This window comes from Miscanthus floridulus, chromosome 8 (genome assembly GCF_019320115.1).
Source record: "Miscanthus floridulus cultivar M001 chromosome 8, ASM1932011v1, whole genome shotgun sequence".
Taxonomy (NCBI): Eukaryota; Viridiplantae; Streptophyta; class Magnoliopsida; order Poales; family Poaceae; genus Miscanthus; species Miscanthus floridulus.
Window position 1 is genome coordinate 19101978 of NC_089587.1, and position 20589 is coordinate 19122566.

At 43.2% G+C, this 20589-nt stretch overlaps 1 protein-coding gene and 1 pseudogene across 1 annotated transcript; one reads left to right on the forward strand and one right to left on the reverse strand.

The window, feature by feature from the left end:
• On the forward strand, positions 1 to 2314 carry LOC136471271 (ribosomal RNA small subunit methyltransferase-like). Its single transcript, XM_066469002.1, has 2 exons — positions 1 to 434; positions 1462 to 2314. The coding sequence occupies exons 1-2, from the start codon at positions 108 to 110 to the stop codon at positions 2212 to 2214; spliced, it is 1080 nt and encodes a 359-aa protein (XP_066325099.1). The 5' UTR covers positions 1 to 107; the 3' UTR covers positions 2215 to 2314.
• A 9021-nt stretch (positions 2315 to 11335) lies between these two features.
• LOC136475892 (SUN domain-containing protein 2-like) lies at positions 11336 to 15364 on the reverse strand (annotated as a pseudogene).
• Between the last annotated feature and the right edge of the window lie 5225 nt (positions 15365 to 20589).

Genomic DNA, 20589 nt, shown 5'->3' on the forward strand with positions numbered 1-20589 from the left:
TCTCTGTCCATCGCCGCAGTGCGTGCGCGCTACAACCCATCGCTCACCACCACCTGCTCCTCCAGCGGCGGCGGCGGCGCCCCGGGCGAACCCGAATCCCCAACACCATGGCGGGGGGCAAGATCCAGAAGAAACGCCAAGGCGCGGCGGGAGGCGCCGGCGGAGGGGGCGCCCGGCTGCAGGGCGGTATCCCGTTCGAGAAGTCCAAGGGGCAGCACATCCTGAAGAACCCGGCGCTGGTGGACTCCATCGTCGCCAAGGCCGGGCTCAAGCCCACCGACACCGTCCTCGAGATAGGGCCGGGCACAGGAAACCTCACCAAGCGCCTCCTCGAGGCCGGGGTCAAGGCCGTCGTCGCCGTCGAGCTCGACCCGCGTATGGTGCTCGAGCTCAACCGGCGGTTCCAGGGGCACCCGCTCTCCTCGCGCCTCAAGGTACCATTCTCTCCCAGCTCACTCCTAGTTCCCGTGGTTGTTGAATAAATTAATTGTTTCCCTGAAGTTCCCTCTTTGATTGTTACTTGCAAGTTTTTTCAAGATTTTTTTGCTGTTTCCGATTTTGGTTAACTTGATGTCTTATCGACTGCTAATGGAGAGGATTTGTAATGAGCTGAATGGTGTGGTGGAGCCTGAAAACTCAGGTTTACAAGCTTCGTGTTTGAAGTAGTTGATTAAGGAGAGTTTTCTCTCTCCCATTGTGATTCCTGTTCTTGGTAGTACTGTTGGTGAACAGGTTATAATTTTAGGAGCTTACGTGAAGACATTTGGTTCAGTGTCAACTACTGCTAAAGTGTAGCACATGTAGCTGACAAGATGCATCATAGATAATAGCCTACATGAGCTAAAGTGCTGAACTAGTAAAACGCTGAGGATCTTGGCTTCACTGCCTCATGTTAGAGTTTTTAGGAGCTGATGAATCAGTAATTGCGTCAGGATGTTCATTCCAGTGTACCATTGGCATTTGTGGTACATGTACATGAAGAGCCAGTGAGTTAGGTTTGTCAGAAATGAGTTTACTTTTTTATGAAGGTGCCGTGATGTGGTTATTGTTGGTGACTTTTTCCTACTGGTGCTATTCATATCATCATGCACGAGAAAGCAAATTGAACTGGGGTAAATCAAATCCTGCAATGAACTATCTATGATGCATCTTGTCAGCTTTCGGTTAGGCATATTTACGTGATAATGAATGGTTTGCAGGCAGTTAATTTTATGGATCATTCATCGGGGATAAGGAAATTAATTTTAATTGCTATGAAAACGAAAACTAGCCTGATACAATGAAGTTTAAGATGGTCAAAGTAGATGGCAGTAATGTGAATCCTCTGTTAGGGCCATCTGGATTGTGAGTGCAAATTGAAAACATCCATTCATTATATGGATTTCTTCGTCTTGTTTTGCTTTCCCTTCCATAGTAATATGAACACAGAATTGTAATACAATAAGTTGTCTCATGATGCAGGTTATCCAAGGAGATGTCCTCAAATGTGATCTCCCATACTTTGATATTTGTGTGGCGAACATCCCGTACCAGATCTCATCTCCCCTTACTTTCAAGCTTCTGTCACACCGTCCAATCTTTAGGTGTGCTGTGATTATGTTTCAACGTGAATTTGCCATGAGACTTGTGGCACAGCCAGGAGATACCCTCTACTGTCGTCTCTCGGTGAATGTGCAGCTCCTGTCACGAGTGTCGCATCTCCTAAAGGTTGGGAGGAACAACTTTAGGCCTCCACCCAAAGTTGATTCATCAGTTGTGCGAATCGAGCCCAGGAAGCCCCTCCCTCCTGTCAGCTTCAAGGAGTGGGATGGGCTTGTGAGGATTTGTTTCAACCGGAAGAACAAGACCCTGGGCTCCCTCTTTAAACAGAAGCGTGTTCTTGAATTGCTAGAGAAGAACTACAAGACTATGCAGTCTCTCCAACGTACGCAAGATGCAGACATGGGCGAGGAGAAGATGTCTGCGGACGACGTCGCGTTGCTGGCTAATATGGTTGAAGATCTGAACATGGAGACTGGCGATGAGAAGGAAGATGATGAAATGGAAATGGATGACGGAGACATGGCTGGAGATGGTGCTGGAAGCTTTAAAGAAAAGATTATGGGTATATTGCAGCAGGGCGATTTTGCAGAAAAGAGAGGTTCCAAGCTGAGCCAAGTTGATTTCTTATACCTGCTGTCTCTCTTCAACAAAGCTGGTATACATTTCTCGTGATTGATGCTCTGATGGGCCAGCTACCCTTGATAAGTCTGTTTCTTTGTTGGGAATATTGTGTTTTTGCCCCTATTTTGATGTCCAATTGTGATTTTACCCTTGTTTTTGTTATCGTTGTGATTTTACCCCTGCTTTATAACTATTAAGGCTCAGTTTACTCTTACTTTTAACTCTGTTAGTTGTATCTGAAATAAAAATAATAAAAAATAATAAAACCCTTCACAGTAAAACCAAAAGACAACAATACCCCTTTATCCACTCGTACCCTCCCCAATCCATCCTCTACGGTATCCCCTCTATCTCTCTCATTCTCTTCACGTCGCATGGGGTGCGGCTGGGTGGCTCCTTGCGCTGTGGGAGCCCAGCTCGCGTGCCTTGGCGCTGGCCCGCGCCGCCGCGGGAGCTCGCCTTCCACGTGCTCGCCGGAGGCGCCGCCACTCTCTTTGCTCGCCGCGCCGTGCGCTCGCTCACGGCGCTAGCCCCGCGCTAGCCGGCCGCCACTGCTGTACTCGCTTGCGCCGCTGTCCCCGCGTGCGCTCGCTCCGCTGGCCCTGCGCGCGCTCGCCGGCCGCCACTGCTGCGCTCGCTTGCGCCGCTGGCCCCGCGCTCGCTGGCCGCCGCCGCCACGTGCGCCCGCTCGGCTGGCCGCGCCGATACTACGTGCGCTCGCCCGACGCAGCGTGCGTTCTGCATCTTTGTGGTTGGGTGAGAAGTACAGAACGAGAGGAGAGAGGAAGGGACAAGGGAGAGAGAAAAAAGTCTGATATTTATTTCGCGAAGACTGGTTGAAAAGTTGTGCATCATATGTAACATGTAACAAGCTGTGTAATGATGTTGCCAATTTTTTTAAAAAACAGAAGTAAAATCACAATTTATTCAGATAAGTAGGGGTAATTTCGCATGGGCAAACTTGTCATTACTGAGCCCATTTAACACCATTACCTGCTGTTCACAGAATAGGGGTAAACTTAAGCTTCGTTTTAAAAAAACAGGAGTAAAATCACAACGATGACAAAAGCAGGGCTAAAATCACAACTGAACGTCAAAGTAGGGTAATAATGCAATAGCCCCTTCTTTCTTTTGTGTTATTATAATTACTGAATGAAGACACCTAAACTTGTGCCCATAGAAATTTTGATAAGCTCGTCCTAGTTGGTTGAGCTGGTAAGGAAAGAAATTCTACTTGCTATTGCCTTTCCTGTGCTGGATGGTGACTTTACTAGTATCGGATTTGGCACAGATGTCATTCCATCCGCAGCAGCAGGGACAACAGAACTTTCGATCCACGTGAGTACTTGGCAACAGGCATATATAAGTGTTAGATTAGACTAACACTTCTGTTTTCTTACGACAATGCAGTCATGCAGATACAATATGCACTGCCTTACTCCCTCTTTTCTTACAAGGAACGGAGGAAGGCGTTAACTCTGTTTTTCTACAATCATAGGGCGTTAAGTCGTTAAAAAGGAGATGACGAGCCTGTTAGTGTGAATGTAAATGAACAAATTCGAGAGAACTGTTTCTTTCATTGATCTCTGAAATATATTTATACAAGTGAAGGGGTGTCACGAAGGGACACGACTGTTCCCAAAGGACATGCCCTTTGGAGTAAAACTAACTGTCTAATCCTATCCACTAATCTTGTAATTGATGGATGAGATCACTTCGTGAATAGGTGTCTGTTCATGGCGTCGTTGATGAGATCACCGAAGGGGTGTCTGTTGAGAGACACCGTTTCGTAACACTCCCCCTTGATCGAATCTTCCTTGAGATCAATGTAGCTGTAAGCTAAAATTCCTCGAAAAACCCTATGGGAAAAATCTGAGGAATATATGATATGCCATAAAAACTCCTTTAAACCTTATTGGAAAATAAGAAGAAAATAGCATATTTATTTGTGATTTAAGTAAACCACTATGTCATTGGTATCCCATTAAAAACCCCAATGGGGAAAAATATTGGAGATACGACATAAAGATAACTCCTCCAAAAACCTTTTCAGGAAAAATATGAGGAGCAATATAAAGTGATATATCGCTAAAACTCCTGTAAAAACCCAGTGGGAAAATTAGGAGAAAATATGACGACATATTATTGGTACTTGCCTCTTGGATAACTCACATGAAAAACCTTCTCAGGGAAAAATCATGAATGAGTTGTGAGGGCAATATGTGTCTTTGATATTTCCCACAAAAATCCCGGTGGGGAAAATAGAAAATATGACACATGCTTATGTTAATATTACCTCATTAAAAACTTTGACAAGAAACCTTGTAAGTAAAACTTGTGAAAGAAAAGAGTATAATATGATGCTGGTATAGGTCAACATTTAGGAGATGTCTCCCCCTGATTCTGGCAAATCTCAAAGTCGCCGCATACCAATTCCATGTACCAATTTTTGAAACACAGAAGTTGGTAAGGACTTAGTAAATAGGTCAGCGAGATTATCACATGACTGGATTTGCAAGATGTTTATTTCCCCGCTTTGTTATAACTTATGGGGAATAAAACAGCTTAGGGGCAATGTCCTTAGCGACATTACTCTTTATGTAACCTATTTGCATCTATGTAACATAAACGAAATTATCTTTATAGATAATTGTAGGTGATTCAATTGAACCAATACCACATACGTGTTGTATGTGGTTAATCATTCTGCGAAGTCATACACATTCATGTGATGCCTCGTATAGAGCAATAATTTCAGAATGATTAGTAGAGGTCGCCCTTAGAGTCTGTTTAGAAGACTTCATGAAATAGCTGTACCTCCATATAAGAATACAAATCCAGTTTGGGATGGGGACCAAATAAGTAACCAGCATCCGCGTATCCAATCATATTGGGATCATGATTTCTCTTAAAGAATAAACCAAGATCCTTTGTGTCACTAAGATATCTGAGGATATGCTTCGCTCCCGTCTAATGACGATAAGTTGGATTGGCACTATGTTTAACTAGTATGTTCACTGCAAATGCAATATCAGGCCTGGTGCAATTTGCAAGATACATAAGTGCTCCTAATGACACTAAGATATGGAACCTTGGTCCCAATATCTTTTCTCCAAAATCCTCGTGGTCTAAATGGATCTTTCTCTATTTCTAAAGAACGAACAACCATCGGGATTTTGTTATGATATGATTTGTCTATATTGAATTTCTTCAATATTTTCTGGATATAGGCTGATTGATGCACTAAAATCCCTGAAGGACGGTGCTCAAGTTGTAAGCCTAGGCAACATTTGGTCTTACCCAAATCCTCCATCTCGAATCCACATGATGGAAATTGTATCTCAAATGATTGCATAATTATTTCTGTATCATGATGATATCAAAATAACCAATATACGCAATCATGCTTAATTATACACAATGTATGTTGCGATTTAGTATTTGGATTCAGAATATGAAAGTCCATTGGGACTTATACGTCCGAATCTATCAAATTCATTTGATCCGCCAATTATTGAATTTGGAAAACTTCATTTTCACACATACCATGGGGTATACTATGCTGGGTCTCTGCGTGAAACCATATGCTACAAGCTCTCATTATTCACCACCTTGCTTCTGAAAAGAAACTCTGTGAGGGAAGATATTACTGTGGTAATACTTCTCATCATTGAACAAGAGCAATCTCCTTAATTGCCACCTTTTAGTTTGACCAAATTTGAGTGTGAAGACACTCTGCCTAGGATTTTTGGTCTGGATCTAGTAAGGTAAAAAGGCAATCTTTGAGGAGTATATGCCGTGACAATTTGTAGTCTTTAAATGATTGATTCAGTTCTTGAAATCAATATAGCATGTGAAAATGTTAACCCTTTTGGACTCCGAGTCATTTCCCATATGGAGTCAGGGTGTTCCAATGTCCCAGGATCAGAGTTTGGGTGCACCGTTGATCCGGGTGGATTTTGATCCAGGTTTTGGATGCTCATCCATTTTGGGTGTCTACCAACTTGAGGTTGGCTTAGATTTACTGATTTGGAGGATGTTGTCCTCGGTATCCTCGGACGCTTACTTGGAGCATTATCCTTAGGAGCGGCCGTACTTCTCCCCCTCTTCTTTGGAAGTGGGAGTTGAATGGTTTTAATTGGTACCTCCATTCTTTCGGGCGCATTATAAGTAGGATAAGAGGATTTTGTGACACCCTTATTATCAGTAAATGTTTCTGGCAGATTCTTTGCAATATGATGCAAATATAAGATATTCTAAACGATTAGGTTTAGAATTTTTGGTACGTGGATGTGAGGATTGCTCTTTTGATTCCTGGCATTCTTAATGTGGTATAAATCTCCCCCTAATGCCTGGAATTATCCTCAAATATGATCAACATACGGGCAATTTATAAATCCTCTATAGAGTTACCTCTTGGGATCCCTAATGCCCATTGGTATGTTGGGGTGGTGATATGGGTATGTGAAAACATACTCGATGCGCAGATGGGAAATGTTTGGCTGCGGCCAAAGTTTCACGTACATACTGCAACGGAGGGAGTTGTATAAGTGCAGCTTGATGAATTTGAATTAATGATGCGGTGTGTAAGGCCGCATGAAAACAACTTAGTTCTGGATAAATTACAATTCTATTTTAATATGTCATGCAATTTGATTCTCAATAAGAGACTCAATAAAACCATTATTGGTATGGACATAAGGTACTTGATATATAGTATCCAAAAAACCAAACAGTTCCATATAAAATGGATTTGATCCTACGTCCAGGATAATTTGCTCTAAATTGAAGATTTCGAGCAATGTGTTTGGTATAGTGATGGTTCTCATGACTAAGAGACACACCTGGGACTATATTATGGATGCATAAATATGCATTACATAGTATCTTTATGGTCCATAAAATGGTAAATAGAGTCACATGTATGTTCTTGAATTTCTTCAAGAAATATAGTGGCTCATATTTATGCTATGACCAATAGAATTGACAATAATTCTCAAATTATCTCTATAGTTGAATAACCAAGGCAAATGTGCCAAGTCTTATTGACATCAAGAGAGAGAATTATTTGTACGCAACATTGGATACAGGTTATGTATGTGTAGTCAAATCAAACTGAGGATGTTTTGTTTAAGTATTGCCATATCCGTTGTTAAGAGAAAAATACTCCTCTTAGTTGTCATCTTGGGGTTTTCATATGAAAACCACATTGACGGATATCTCTATAATTTTAATTGGGTACATTATGAATCAGAATACAAGAATGGATTCATGATTATTATTTGAGTACCAATAGGGAGTATGATAGTAGCGCGACCAAAGCCCACTATCATGACATCACGTCAAGCGATTAACAAAATATTTTCTTGTCTCTATGTAAGAGTTTAGGAATATTTTGCTTCCCTATATATAGAGTTTGTGGTGCAACTATCCACTAGGCAAAATTCCTCTTTGCATTTGGATTTACTCCCGTATAGGTCTATATATAGCATGAAGAATATAATGACATTCTTTGCAGATATATAGATAACATACAAGTTAATTAATGGAATATCAAATGTGATGGCATATTATTGTGATATTCAATTGAAATTGATGACAACATTTTATATTACAACACCAAAATAGGACGTAGATACTAGGTATCTTTGTAAATGGAAGACAAATTTGGTCTCCAAAAATGGATCAAGCGAAGTAAATTCGATGATCGTGCTCTCCATGCTCATAAGACCCACTTATTAATTAAGTATTTGGTTGCTACTTGTTTTCTTCATGAAACTTGTTGTGAACAACTGGCCTTCCTGGTGGTGTCAGGTTGAAGATAGAACGTGCTTCATATCTTTATTGTTGAGCTGGATATTTATGTCTAATGGATTTGTAATACCGATCAATTAAATGTTTCAAGGCATAACATTTCCAAGTTGTGTGGCTGTAACATACACAATTGGGACAGAATATGGTTCTGTCATATTTGGGAAGTGCCTTGACCCTAAGGAATGCACAGGGCTGCTACTTCTTTTTGCGTTAAATCTTACCATTAAAGTTCTTTGGATGACATTATTACATGGTATCGAACTTGTATGATTCTGAAAATTTAATGTACTTCAGATGATAGAGCATCACTATAATGCTAATGATGATTCCTCGATAAGAGTTTATCATACACTTAGACCTGAAGTAATATAGGAATTAATCTAGAATACATTTGGTAAGTAGTGTGCTTTCGTGAAAACGCAATGTTGGGGGATATTTTGGAACAACATAATTATATTCTCAAGTGGACTTAAGATCCTAGAGATATAGTTGTGGCCAATCATAGTTGGCATTGGGCAGAATGACTGCCTTATGTTGTTCGTATCAAAAATCTAGCCATATAGTGCTTCGATTTTGCACCCATTGAGATACACATACATGTGTTCTGGATGTGTATGGTGCTTTATTTAAAATAAAACTCCATACTTAATTGATCATAAATGGTGATGCTCTCTTATGAGGAGCATCAAATATTGCCATGAATCCATAGAACATCAAGTTTAACATTACGTCCATTGACCATGTTAGATAATGGTGACCATCAAGAGCAAGAGATCAAACTAATTGCTGGCTAACTATTCTAACAAGGTATAAACCATAGATTTTCTGAATTTACGCTAAGGGTAAATTTAAAATTGCTATGGTGATTTTGTATTAATTAATGCAAAATAAATAGGAGACAAGATATATCTCACTAATAATGTAAACCTCATTTATGCTGACACATTAGAGGTAGCCATCATAAAGATATAGACCTTTAATAATATAGACATAGTCTGTTAAATAGTAGATGCCAAGTGGTGTATGCAATTTGTATAAACACATTTTAAGGTAATCATCAAAAGATTGATGTAGACCTTAGTTAATCCGCAAACGAATTGGGTACGCACGTTGAGGATAGTCACTAAATTGTGGACTTAGTGTAGATCCCACAGTAGCAACTATGGTGCTACCTTGTGTATGGCCAATAGGAATGCTGATTAATGGTAGTCATCTTGTGAAAAGATGTAGACCGTATGTTCCAATTTGTGATGTTAGGTACGCACATTGAGGATAGTCACTGAGAATTTAGTGTAAATCCCACAGTAGCAACTATGGCGCTACCTTGTGTATGGCCAACATACAATGTGGAATATTTGTGTTGTACAAATAATGAGATAATACACTTCATTGATTTTGCATTAAAAATGTAAGCGCTATAAGCTTTAAATAAAGCATAAATAGGCTTAACATAAAATGAAAATTGCAAATAACAAAGTAGTTACAATGCAAAGGTTGTGATAATTATATTACATGTTTATTGGGTTTGCCATTTTGGACAAACACTTTGAACAATGTAATGATTATACTACATGTTTATTAGGTTTGCCAATTTGGACAAACACTTTGAACATGCAATTTTAATAGCATATGTTTATTGGGTTTGCTAATTTGGACAAACGCTTTGAACAGTACTAAAAATTCCAGAAAACATAAGATCTGGAAAGCGAATTTACAGTGGTAAATTCATCTGCAACAGTACATGTCATGATGCAATTCTTGATGACACATGGGTCTCAAAAATACTTATTTACAGGAGGTAAATATTATGCATCATAATGCATTTTAAACCTAGGGTCTAAAATTAATATTTACATGAGGTAAATATAGTATGCTACAGACATGTTAAAACCTGAGGGCTTAATCATGAATCTAGATTACAATAATAATTCATGAAAATCATTATGTAATTCACTAGTAATAAGGGGGATTTTTCTGCAAAAAATCGCATAACCTTATCCCTTCCACGTGAAGGCATGGACGGTTTCTTCCGTAGCCGGTCCTCTCGGACAGGGTCCTTTCGGCCGCCTCCATGGGGACCGGCCGCCGCCGGGCTGGCCTCTTAGCCAGCCACCGCCGGGCGCCGCGGGGGCCGCAGCGAGGCTCGACGCACGGGACAGGACCGGGGCCGCTGCCGCGGGCGCACTGGCTGCGGGGCCACCGAGTGCAGGCACGAGGGCCGTACGGTCGGCACCATGGGGAGCAGCCGGCCGCTTCCACTGGTCGCGGGCCGGTGCGGGAGGCCGTCTCCGGGCGGATGCAGGGGGCACCGGCAGCGGCGCGGGGCCACGGTGCGCGCGGAGGCCGCACGGGGCCATGCCAAGGAAGCCGCTGGTCATGGAGTTGCCAACCACGGGCGCTGCCAGTCTAGCATTCAGCCGCACGGGCACTCCACCGATGGGAAGGCCGTCGTCCGTCGATTGGAATGAACCACAGCAGCCGCCAGCCGTGCGTCGTCCTCGCCAACACCTTCCACATGCCAGCAGCCCGGCACAGCAGGCAAAGCCTCATCGGAGGAGGAGGACGCGGTGGCCGGGGATGAAGGAAAAACAAAGTCTTTAACTGCAAAACAAGGTAAGAGGATGACGAATTGAAGAAAGACCTGATCCGGCCTTACAGCCTCTGTGTCCAGATGTATTTTTCTTCGTCTTTCATCGGTGTGAAAAACACCATCGCCTGTTCTTGTTCATGACTGAGACTGGCGGTCTCCAGTTCTTGCATGTTCTCCTTTCCTCCAGGGAAGAACTTGGAGGATTCGATGCCGGCGATCTTGCAGTGACGTACAGACGGTCCATGGAAGAACTCTGCGTCGCTAGCATCTTCATCTTGCTTGCCGACCAAAGCCAGTGGAAAGCAAACGTGCGTGATAACGTGTTAGTGTGAATGTAAATGAACAAGATTCGAGAGAACTGTTTCTTTCGTTGATCTCTGAAATATATTTATATAAGTGAAGGGATGTCACGAAGGGACACGACTGTTCCCAAAGGACATGCCCTTTGGAGTAAAACTAACTGTCTAATCCTATCCACTAATCTTGTAATTGATGGATGAGATCACTTCGTGAATAGATGTCTGTTCATGACGTCGTTGATGAGATCACCGAAGGGTTGTCTGTTGAGAGACACCGTTTCGTAACAGAGCCGACACTTCGCTCGACACGATCGCACCACTCTTGACCGACTAGCGCCCTAGCCAACACAGTGGTTAACTCATGATGAATGCCAACGTGTCTAGCTAGTGCATTCACGCCTGCCAAAAAGAGAGATTTCGATTTATTCGAACTGAGTAGGACATCTAATTTTTTTTAAAGAAAAGAGTGAGTCCAAATGAAACTATACGAGCAACTTCAAACGGAGCGAGAGTCCTGTGATGCAAACAAAGACAAATTTGAAGCCAAACTATGAACAGCCGAACAAAAGAAATCTCACAAGGTACACGTCAGAGCTGTTCATAACAAGTGCGACAGAATAAAATCAACATTATCATTTTTTTTGAAATGAACATTGTCAATACTGGTGCACTAGCGCTGGTCCCTTGTGGTGACCTGAACATTCGTTTGCCTCATCTTATTCCATTCATTCTTCCTCCTGTCCAAGAACTGTCTGGTAGGGGGCCTGAAGTGCTCTGACTACCACTAAACGCTGAACTAAAGACCATATCGGCAGAAATGCTGCAAGAATCTTGTCACGCTTTGGCATGCATGTCTCAGATCAGGGCTTCATCTTCCAGTGTTGAGGGAGCCAGGCTCTCTGCCATGCACCCTGAAGCGATAGATTCATGTAAGTTCCAAGTTCCCATGGTTTGAGGACAAGTCAAGCTGAACCATGTTGACAACACGTGAATCAGTGGTTCCCTCTAGTTGGAAGGTCTGAGCATTGCTTTTGTCAAGGTCATAAGAGAACTCTCCTAAAGCAGCCATCACATTTGAATCCTTTTCTGAATCATCATGTGATCCTTGGTACCATCCACGGACCTGGAAATCCTTTGGAGCACTTGATCTATCATAGGCCACACTCTGCATAGGTCATGATATTCGTGAGTTAGGAATAAATTGGAGAGAGTGGCTGAACCAAGAAAATAACGTGCACCTAGCTCTGACCCAAGGAAAGATATATCATATATAATGTCAATAATTAATTTTATGATATTTCACTCAACCAAAGAAACACAATCTCAAGAGCTTGGCAGCTTAAAATTGATCATGTGATAGTAAGGATAGATTTGTGACGGTACATCAGGATAGTGGCAACTCGAATTACCAAATTCAGGTCAGTAATATAATAAATAAAATTCCCTAAACAATTTAAACCACAAACAATCCATGATATTGTAATCGGATATAATAAACTGTGTTCTGCATATTTTTTCACGCATCAGTAATCAAGTTACCATTCATCACTTTATGTGATTGTCCCCGTGATAATACTAGCATAATTGAGTAGACAATTAGAGAAACAAAGAGTTATTGAAGTTTCCCAAATCTAGTCATGTAAGATAGCATAAGCAGCATACTTGATGTCAACAATCAGTATGCTCCAAATGATCAAATCAGATTCAGAAGTCAGACCTAACCTAATAACAACTAATAACAAATTCAGGGTTTCACATGAGTTCCTTTCCAATCGATAAGTGTCTGACAAAACAAAATGACCTCCAAGTGATGTCAGATTGTCAGTTCCATCTCTCAAACTATTCAGATTAACCCACACCAAAGAAAACAAAATGTAGAACATCAAATCTGAAATAAATATATTTGTGCTGGAAACCGCATCTATGCTTCTAAGTTCTAGCCTTGTGGATTATATCAGGAGTGAGCACTGATTGACTACCTGTTTTCTAAACTTACTGACAGAGGGAATTAAATTAGCTCAGCTGATAACAAAGGCCAGTTGCCATACAGGCAGTGTTACAGAGACGCGCGTATCCAAATTTCTTTGGCACACCAATCATATCACTGTGTCGATTGAACCGAACACAGTGACATGCATAGGACACCTTGCAGACGTGCCAAAAAGGAAAGGTCACCTTGATGGGTTAGCGCAAGTCATTTAGATCGGCGGAATTGGCCAGTAAATGGCTTCCTTAGTTCCTTTGTTCGCTTTCCTTTTTAATTTTTCCCAGTCTTTTCTCCCTTTTTAAACCTGTGATGCATGTGCTTCTGGAACAGTCATAAATGGATAATTATGTACTATGACATAACTGTACAATAATAAAATTGTTGATAAACTATATTATGGTCTAATTTTTATTTTATATGATTTTAAAAATAATACATTAAACAATCACCAAATCTGACAACTGCACCCGAGTCAGAATCCGACACCCGCACCCGTGTCCAGGTAACGTTATTGCGGGATATATGTTTCCTAATTCCTACACACCAACTTCGGTGGGATATATGTTTGCTACAATAACATTCTGAGATGGAAATACCTAAGCATTCAATTATATAAATTAGTTAGCTACGAAAGTTTGAAATGAATAACAATAGATACTTGTTTAGTCGTTTACATATGAATGTAGAGCACAACAACCTTACCTTGTCAACATGTTCTAGGGTGACCGCCTCAGGAATTATTCCTGTTCTTAGCTTCACCTTCACAAACCCACTACTTCCTTTCAGTGCAAAACACTCTCCTGGCTGCCCAAAACTTGGCTCCAGCATCTTTTGGGCTGTTGTGTGCACAATGCTTCGACCAGGTAAATAGTTCTTGCCATTCATGAAAGGCTCTGAGTGACTTACCACTTTAGCACCACCAGATCCCAATGCATAATCCACCATACCAAGGCCATCTGCGGAATGCCTTGCTATCTCCATCTCAACTACCTCTTTGGCATATAGCCTTATATCATCCAAGCTTATTTCATCGTCTGTACCACCGAATCCCTTTTTTTTCTTCAACTGGCTCAAAATCTCCTCAAACTCATATTTAGAAAGGAATCCCATGTCACTAAGCTCAGCCAGTGACTTATCCAACTTGTCAGTTTTGTCTTCCAAAGTCTTCATCTTTTTCTCTATCTTATTACCCTTATCCTCAAATTGCTTAGCGATATCCCTTTTTGCTTTGTCAATCTCATTTCCTAGCTTCTTATCCAAAACACCCAACTGTAGCTGAAGCATCTTGGCCGTTTTCTTGAATCATTCCACCTTGGATAGCCTGTTCTCCATATCCAGTGTTGTAAATGATAATTCACCACTTTGACATCTCCAGAACACCTGCCCCATCCAAGCAGTAGCTGAAATAAGAAGACACAGCTTCACAAGCACACTTAAGGCAGTTACCCACTTGGCTTTTTCTTGTTTAGTAGGGCTTTTCTTTTGGCGTACAGCAGCTGCTGAAGCAACCGCATCTGTAGTGCTTTTGTTTTGACGTTCAGCAGCTGCTGAAGCAACCACATCTTTTCTTGCTTCGGAAGAATATTTTGACTTGTCAAGAACTGATTCTCCACGGATAGTATGACTCAGATCATTGCTAGGAATTTATGCAAGAAGAATCGGAGGCAAGGCTTTTCTTCTTGTAATACCAGCTGTTCGTCGCCTAGCATCTTGGCTAGAATGCGAGTCCGAACTTAATGCATGGTTTCCATTTGTATTCGCAGTAGGAATTGCAGCAGTAGAAGCTGACATTGTCGGCAGCTACAAAGTAGATTGTATTCTAGAAATAATGATGCTCCTGTAATTCAAGGTAGCAGGAATTTAGTAAAGTTCAACAGAGAAAATATGTGGATAACCACTGCAGCTAAACATGAAATATATGAAGAGCAGTTTGGTATTAGTATCATACATGAAGTAAAGGTTTCTACATTTTGTTTAAGAACCGCACTAAATTATGGATAATTGATAATCCATCTCAGGGGCGGACCCAGTAAAGGACATGGGTGTACACATGTACAATAATTTTTGCAAACCAATCGAAGTTAGTAGGCATAATACATGCATATACACTTGTAATTAGATTCAGATCCGATTACGAATAGTATGTTAGGGCTTGGGCGCACGGTTTTACCTACGAATTATGTTGTTGTTTGGGCGCACGGCTTCGCACAGCAGGAAGGGAAGACCAAGGGGAGGGAATGGTGCTCGTCGACGGCGAAGGTAGCGGGTGGCGAAGTAGGACAGCAGCGACGGCCGGCCCAGTCGTTGGTGAGTGGGGGTTGCGCGCATGCTTAGGGTGATGGGATAAGACAAGGCAGAGTAGGGTTGCAGCATACAGCTACAAGCGGATTGGGTGCGTAATGACATTTTTAGAGCGAAGGCCGGTCTGCGGCTGGGGCAGAATCAAGCAGACGGAGAGGGACCGAGAGGGACGAGCTGTTGGCGAGGGAAGGAGAGAGAAGATCGTGGGGCTGTGCGGACGGAGACCTACCTGTGGAGCTGTGTGCCGGCCGCGCCGGAGCCGGTCGCGGGGACACCGGGGCTGCAGAGGGCGGACGCCGCACCGGAGCTGGTGGCGAGGACACTGGGCCCCAGGTGGTGCTCGGCCCAGCGCGGTCTCCTCTCCGGGTTGCGGAGCGGCGAGCGGAGGGAGGAGATCGGCCGCGGGCGAGATGAGTTCAGGCGGCGGGCGGAGGGTCGAGCTCGGCCGCGGGGGGAGAGGAGGGCGGCCGCCGCCCTCTGCGGATGGATCGGGAGGAGGAAGAAGAAGAACCGACTAAAGGAGAGAGAAAAGACAATAAAAAGACTACTGACAGATGGACCCATATATCAGGTGTGCCATCCCATGTTTTTGTCCGCAAATCATATTAGGTCCCGTTTAGATTTAAAAAATTTTGCACAGTATCCGTCACATCGAATCTTGCGACACATGCATGGAGTACTAAATATAGATGAAAAAAAACTAATTGCACAGTTGGGTAAGAAATCGCGAGACGAAACTTTTGAACATAATTAGTCAATAATTAGACACTAATTGTCAAATACAAACAAAAATGCTACAATAGCCAAAATCCAAAATTTTTTGGATCTAAACGGGGCCTTAACCGTTCCATTTCATCCAAAAGAAAATGGGTTAGATCATCTCCTGCTATATCCCATACCAAACCCATGTTGACAGTATTTTTAGAGCCAGGAGTATAATAATAATAATAGTTAATTATTTTAGTAGTATTATATTTAAACAATACATCTTAGAATCTATTTGATTCTCACTTTGAAAAATGTATATGAGCAAGATAGTCATGGATGACTTGTCACCGACAAAGGCCCGAGAAAAACCTAGTGTAGGGTGGTGCTAGCGGTCACCCAGCCATTGCCACGAGAGAGAGGAAGAGAGAGAGAGCAAGCGTCAAGCGAAGGGGACAGCTGAACAGGAGAACCACATGAGAGGGACTGGGCGGTGAGAGAAGGAGGGACTTTGTGTTCTCGTCACTATCCGTGGCACTGGCCTCATGGCGCAGTGCAAGTGCAGGCACGACCCACACTAAGTCGTTAGTAGAGACATCACGAAGTTAGGGCTTCATGGTGGAATCTATAAATCCATCCAAGGGCAAGGATTTAACCTAGCAATGTGAGGCGACAATTGCCTTGCTTGCCAACGAAACCGTGTTGTAGCACCTTACCCCATGCCTTGAGGGGGAACATATTGCCGAGGACGGTGATTTAGTGGATGACTGCCTGCTCAGCTTCCATAATGAGGATGAAACAAGAGTAGTAGTTGCTAGAGAAGTGGCAGCCAGCAAACATGATGACATTATAGCCTTTTCCCAAGGCAGTTCATATCTAAATTAATTAGTGCATCTGCTGAATGGAGCATATGAACATGAAATAACATGTATATCGACTGTCTCCAATAGGTGACCTATATGGGCACCCAAACCCAAAATGGATAGCAAGAGACCTAAAATCAGCCTCCAACAGAGTATCTATACGGAAGACCCATTTTGGGTTATCTGAGAGGCACAACCTAAATATGAGTATCCTCTCTCCTGGAAACCATTTGCAGAAAGGATTCTTTTTTGGGTCCTGTTGTTGGAGAGGATGTCGACTGTAGCGCTACCCAAACGTTCAATGGGTCTTGTATTTCGGGTGTTGTTGTTGGAGATAGTCTAAGACAAACAATATGAGTAATAACATGTGATCACTTTAAAATAAATAACAAGGTAAAAAAACAAATCGAGATAACAAGGCCAAGAATCTATTGCAGTTCTATAAATATAGAGTTAGATAAATCTATACATCTATTCAACACTTCTTTAAATCTCTAGTCTTTGGTCTACCCTAGGGTAGCACCCCCTACTAGGCCCAGATCCTATGAAGACCGTGTTGTTCTACGCAAGTTTCCCATGGGCACAACCACATAGGCTCAATCAATAAAGCTAGGGGGACATGTCTGCACATGTCAAGAGTCATGATAAGTCCATTGTGTTACACTAACCACCATGATTGCAGGAACATGTTGTGAGATCTAACTTGATATTAGATCATGATATCTGAAAAGCATAAAAGGAGGCATATGGGTCACAACATTAATAGCACAACCAGGCCACTTTAATACAAAATGTGAGTTACAATGTCACCGCCAAGCCCATACCTTGGACAATGCAACTCTTGGCGCCAAAATCCCAACATGAGATTGCCATGCACAGTGCTCCTGCTAGCTAGACGCTAGCCTAGGCTACCTCCTCGCAACTTGCTCGATCCTTAGCTCTCTGTAAGATGGCTATCTCTTAACCAATTGACTTATGGAGAATAAATGGTTGGAAATAATGGAGGATAAGGGGGTTATTTATACACCAAGGAACCCATGGTAACAATTTGAGATCATGAAAATCTGATGTAGGGCAATCGCTATGCCCATTCTACATCCTTTCACGCCAAACTTATTTACATATCTTTATGCCACCATATGGATTCTTCCCAGATGACACGTGAGCCTTGTGTGCCAGAAATCCCCATCAATGGCTAAGATCATATCCCTTATTATCCTGTTGATAGGGGCAGACGCAAGGGGGTGGTTAGTGGGGCTACCAAATTCTCAGGGAGCGGGTCTTTAGAGTACATTGCAGTCTAGCCCAAAATCCCACCGAACCCTATTCCTAGCCCCCCGCCCAAGCCGGCCAGCCGAGCGACTGCTTCCTCTCCTCCTGCGGCGCTAATCCACTCACGAGTCGCGAGTCGCGTCGTCCGCGTCCGCCGTCCGCTGGAGGCTCGCCTGCGCCGCGCCTCCGCTGCTCACCGCCGACGGCCGGGGCGCCCCGACGGCCCTATCCTCCGCCCTCCACCGGCGCGCCGCGCTGCCTTGCTGCCCCCTTTCCTGATTGGCACAGTGACACTATGAGGTGAGCACAGTTCTACTTTGTTTGTATTTAGTTATAATTATTTCTTTTGGGTATTCAGTGATCTGATAGTTTTACATTGTAGGGTATAATCAGTAGTAGACTAGAATGAAAAAAATATTATGCTAAGAAAGATGCTTCAACTTAAAAGATATCAACTATTGAGAGTCAGGAAAAGACCCCGCATGGAGCTTGATATAAATGATATAGTTGCTGATCCAGGCCTTAGAAAGCCAATTGATTAATTCCATCATCATATTAGGGATGATGCTACGAGAGCATATCTACAAAGGTTTTTTTTGGAATCATACCATTACAATTTTGCATGTTTGGAGATACACCATTACAATTCGTCTATTTGGAGAAGTGCCATTATAATTCTGTCTCTCCCTCACCCATGCCATTTTATACGTATCCCACGTACATAGGCCCACTGTCAGGCACATATAGGTATATAAAATACGTATGGACGTGAAGCCCCGCCTCCTCCGTTAGAACAAACCTGCCCGTGGTGGCCTACGTGCCAGCCAGAGCGACGGCGCTCGCCCACAGCTGCTGGCAGCCGGATGTATGGAGCCATAGCCTCGTTCCACTGGTAGTCAGGTGAAAGCTCTAGTTTGGTTTTGGTGAATTGATAAAACCCTAAGTGATAACCTAGTTTATCAAGTGATCATGAGATAGGTAGCACATTCCAAGTGAGGAAGCAAATGAAGACCATGACATGATGATGGTGATGCCATGGTGATGATCAAATGCTTGGACTTAAAAAGAAGAAAGAGAAAAACAAAAGGCTCAAGGCAAAGGTATAAATGGTAGGAGCCATTTTGTTTCGGTCATCGAGACACTTAGTGACTGTGATCACATTTAGGATCGATAGCTGTACTATCAAGAGGGGTGAAACTCGTATCGAAATGCGGTTATCAAAGTGCCACTAGATGCTCTAACTCATTGCATATGTATTTAGGATCTAGTGGAGTGCTAACACCCTTGAAAATGTTTGTGAAAATATGCTAACACATGTGCACAAGGTGATACACTTGGTGGTTGGCACATTTGAGTAAGGGTTAGGAACGTCACCGATGGAGTGTCCGCCCATAGAGTGCGGACAGTCCGATGATGTCATCGATGCTCTTTACAGTAAAGACAGTGGTCACTGTAAGTGATAGGACGCTGGTCTCGGTTGGACCGGCGCGTCCGGTCAGGGGATGTGTGAAGATGCTGGCGTCGGTCCACGACTGGACGCTGGAGGGTTGTGTTCGGTCTTACTGATGTGGCAGGGCACAGAGGAGATGCCAAGTGACTGGACGCTGTGTGAGTCCGATCGGGCATGACCGGACACGTCCGATCGTGAAAATCGTTTCTGGATGCTTATTGGAAACGACCGGATGCTAAGGTCCAGCGTCCGGTCACTTTGCAGCAGCGCGTCCGGTCATCACTTGACCGTTGGGAACGAGCGCTCAGTATTTGAAGAGAGGGGACACATGGCATGCATCGCATGACCGAACGCTAGGGTCCTGCGTCCTATCGATATGACCGGAGCGTCCGATCACCCCGTGTTGTGCCCAGTGAAGGGGTACAATGGCTCTATTTCGTGGGGGCTTCTATTTAAGCCCCATGGCCAGCTCAAGCTCACTCTCTTGGTCATTTGCATTGACATAGCAACCTTGTGAGCTTAGCCAAAGCCCTCCCACTCATCTCCATCATAGATTCATCATCTTTGTGAGATTGGGATTGAATCCAAGTGCATTGCTTGAGTGTTTGCATCTAGAGGCACTTGGTGTTCGTGTTTCGCTGCAGGATTCACTTGTTACTCTTGGTGGTTGCCGCACCTAGATGGCTTGGAGCAGTGAGGATCATTGAGCGGAGGTTGGTGATTGTCTCCGTCTCCGATCGTGGTGATTATGAGGGGTTCTTGACCTTTCCCCAGCGGAGAGCCAAAAGGTACTCTAGTGGATTGATTGTGGCTTGTGTGATCCTCATCTTGTGTTGGTTGTGCGGCACCCTATTGAGGGTTTGGCGTGTGATGCCAATTAGCACGTGAACCTCCAAGTGAGTGAATCGCCACAACGAGGAGTAGCTTGTCGGCAAGCAAGTGAACCTCGGTAAAAAATCATTGTGTTGATCATTTGATTCCGAGGTGATTGGTCTTCATTGATATTGATTCTTGTGATTGATTGGTTCACTCCTTGACACGGCGGTATAACTATCTTGCTCTCTCTCTTTACATTACCGCAAGCTAGTTATCAAGCTCTTTAGTGTAGCTAGTTGTGAGAGCTTGTTAGTTTGGTTAGTGTGGCT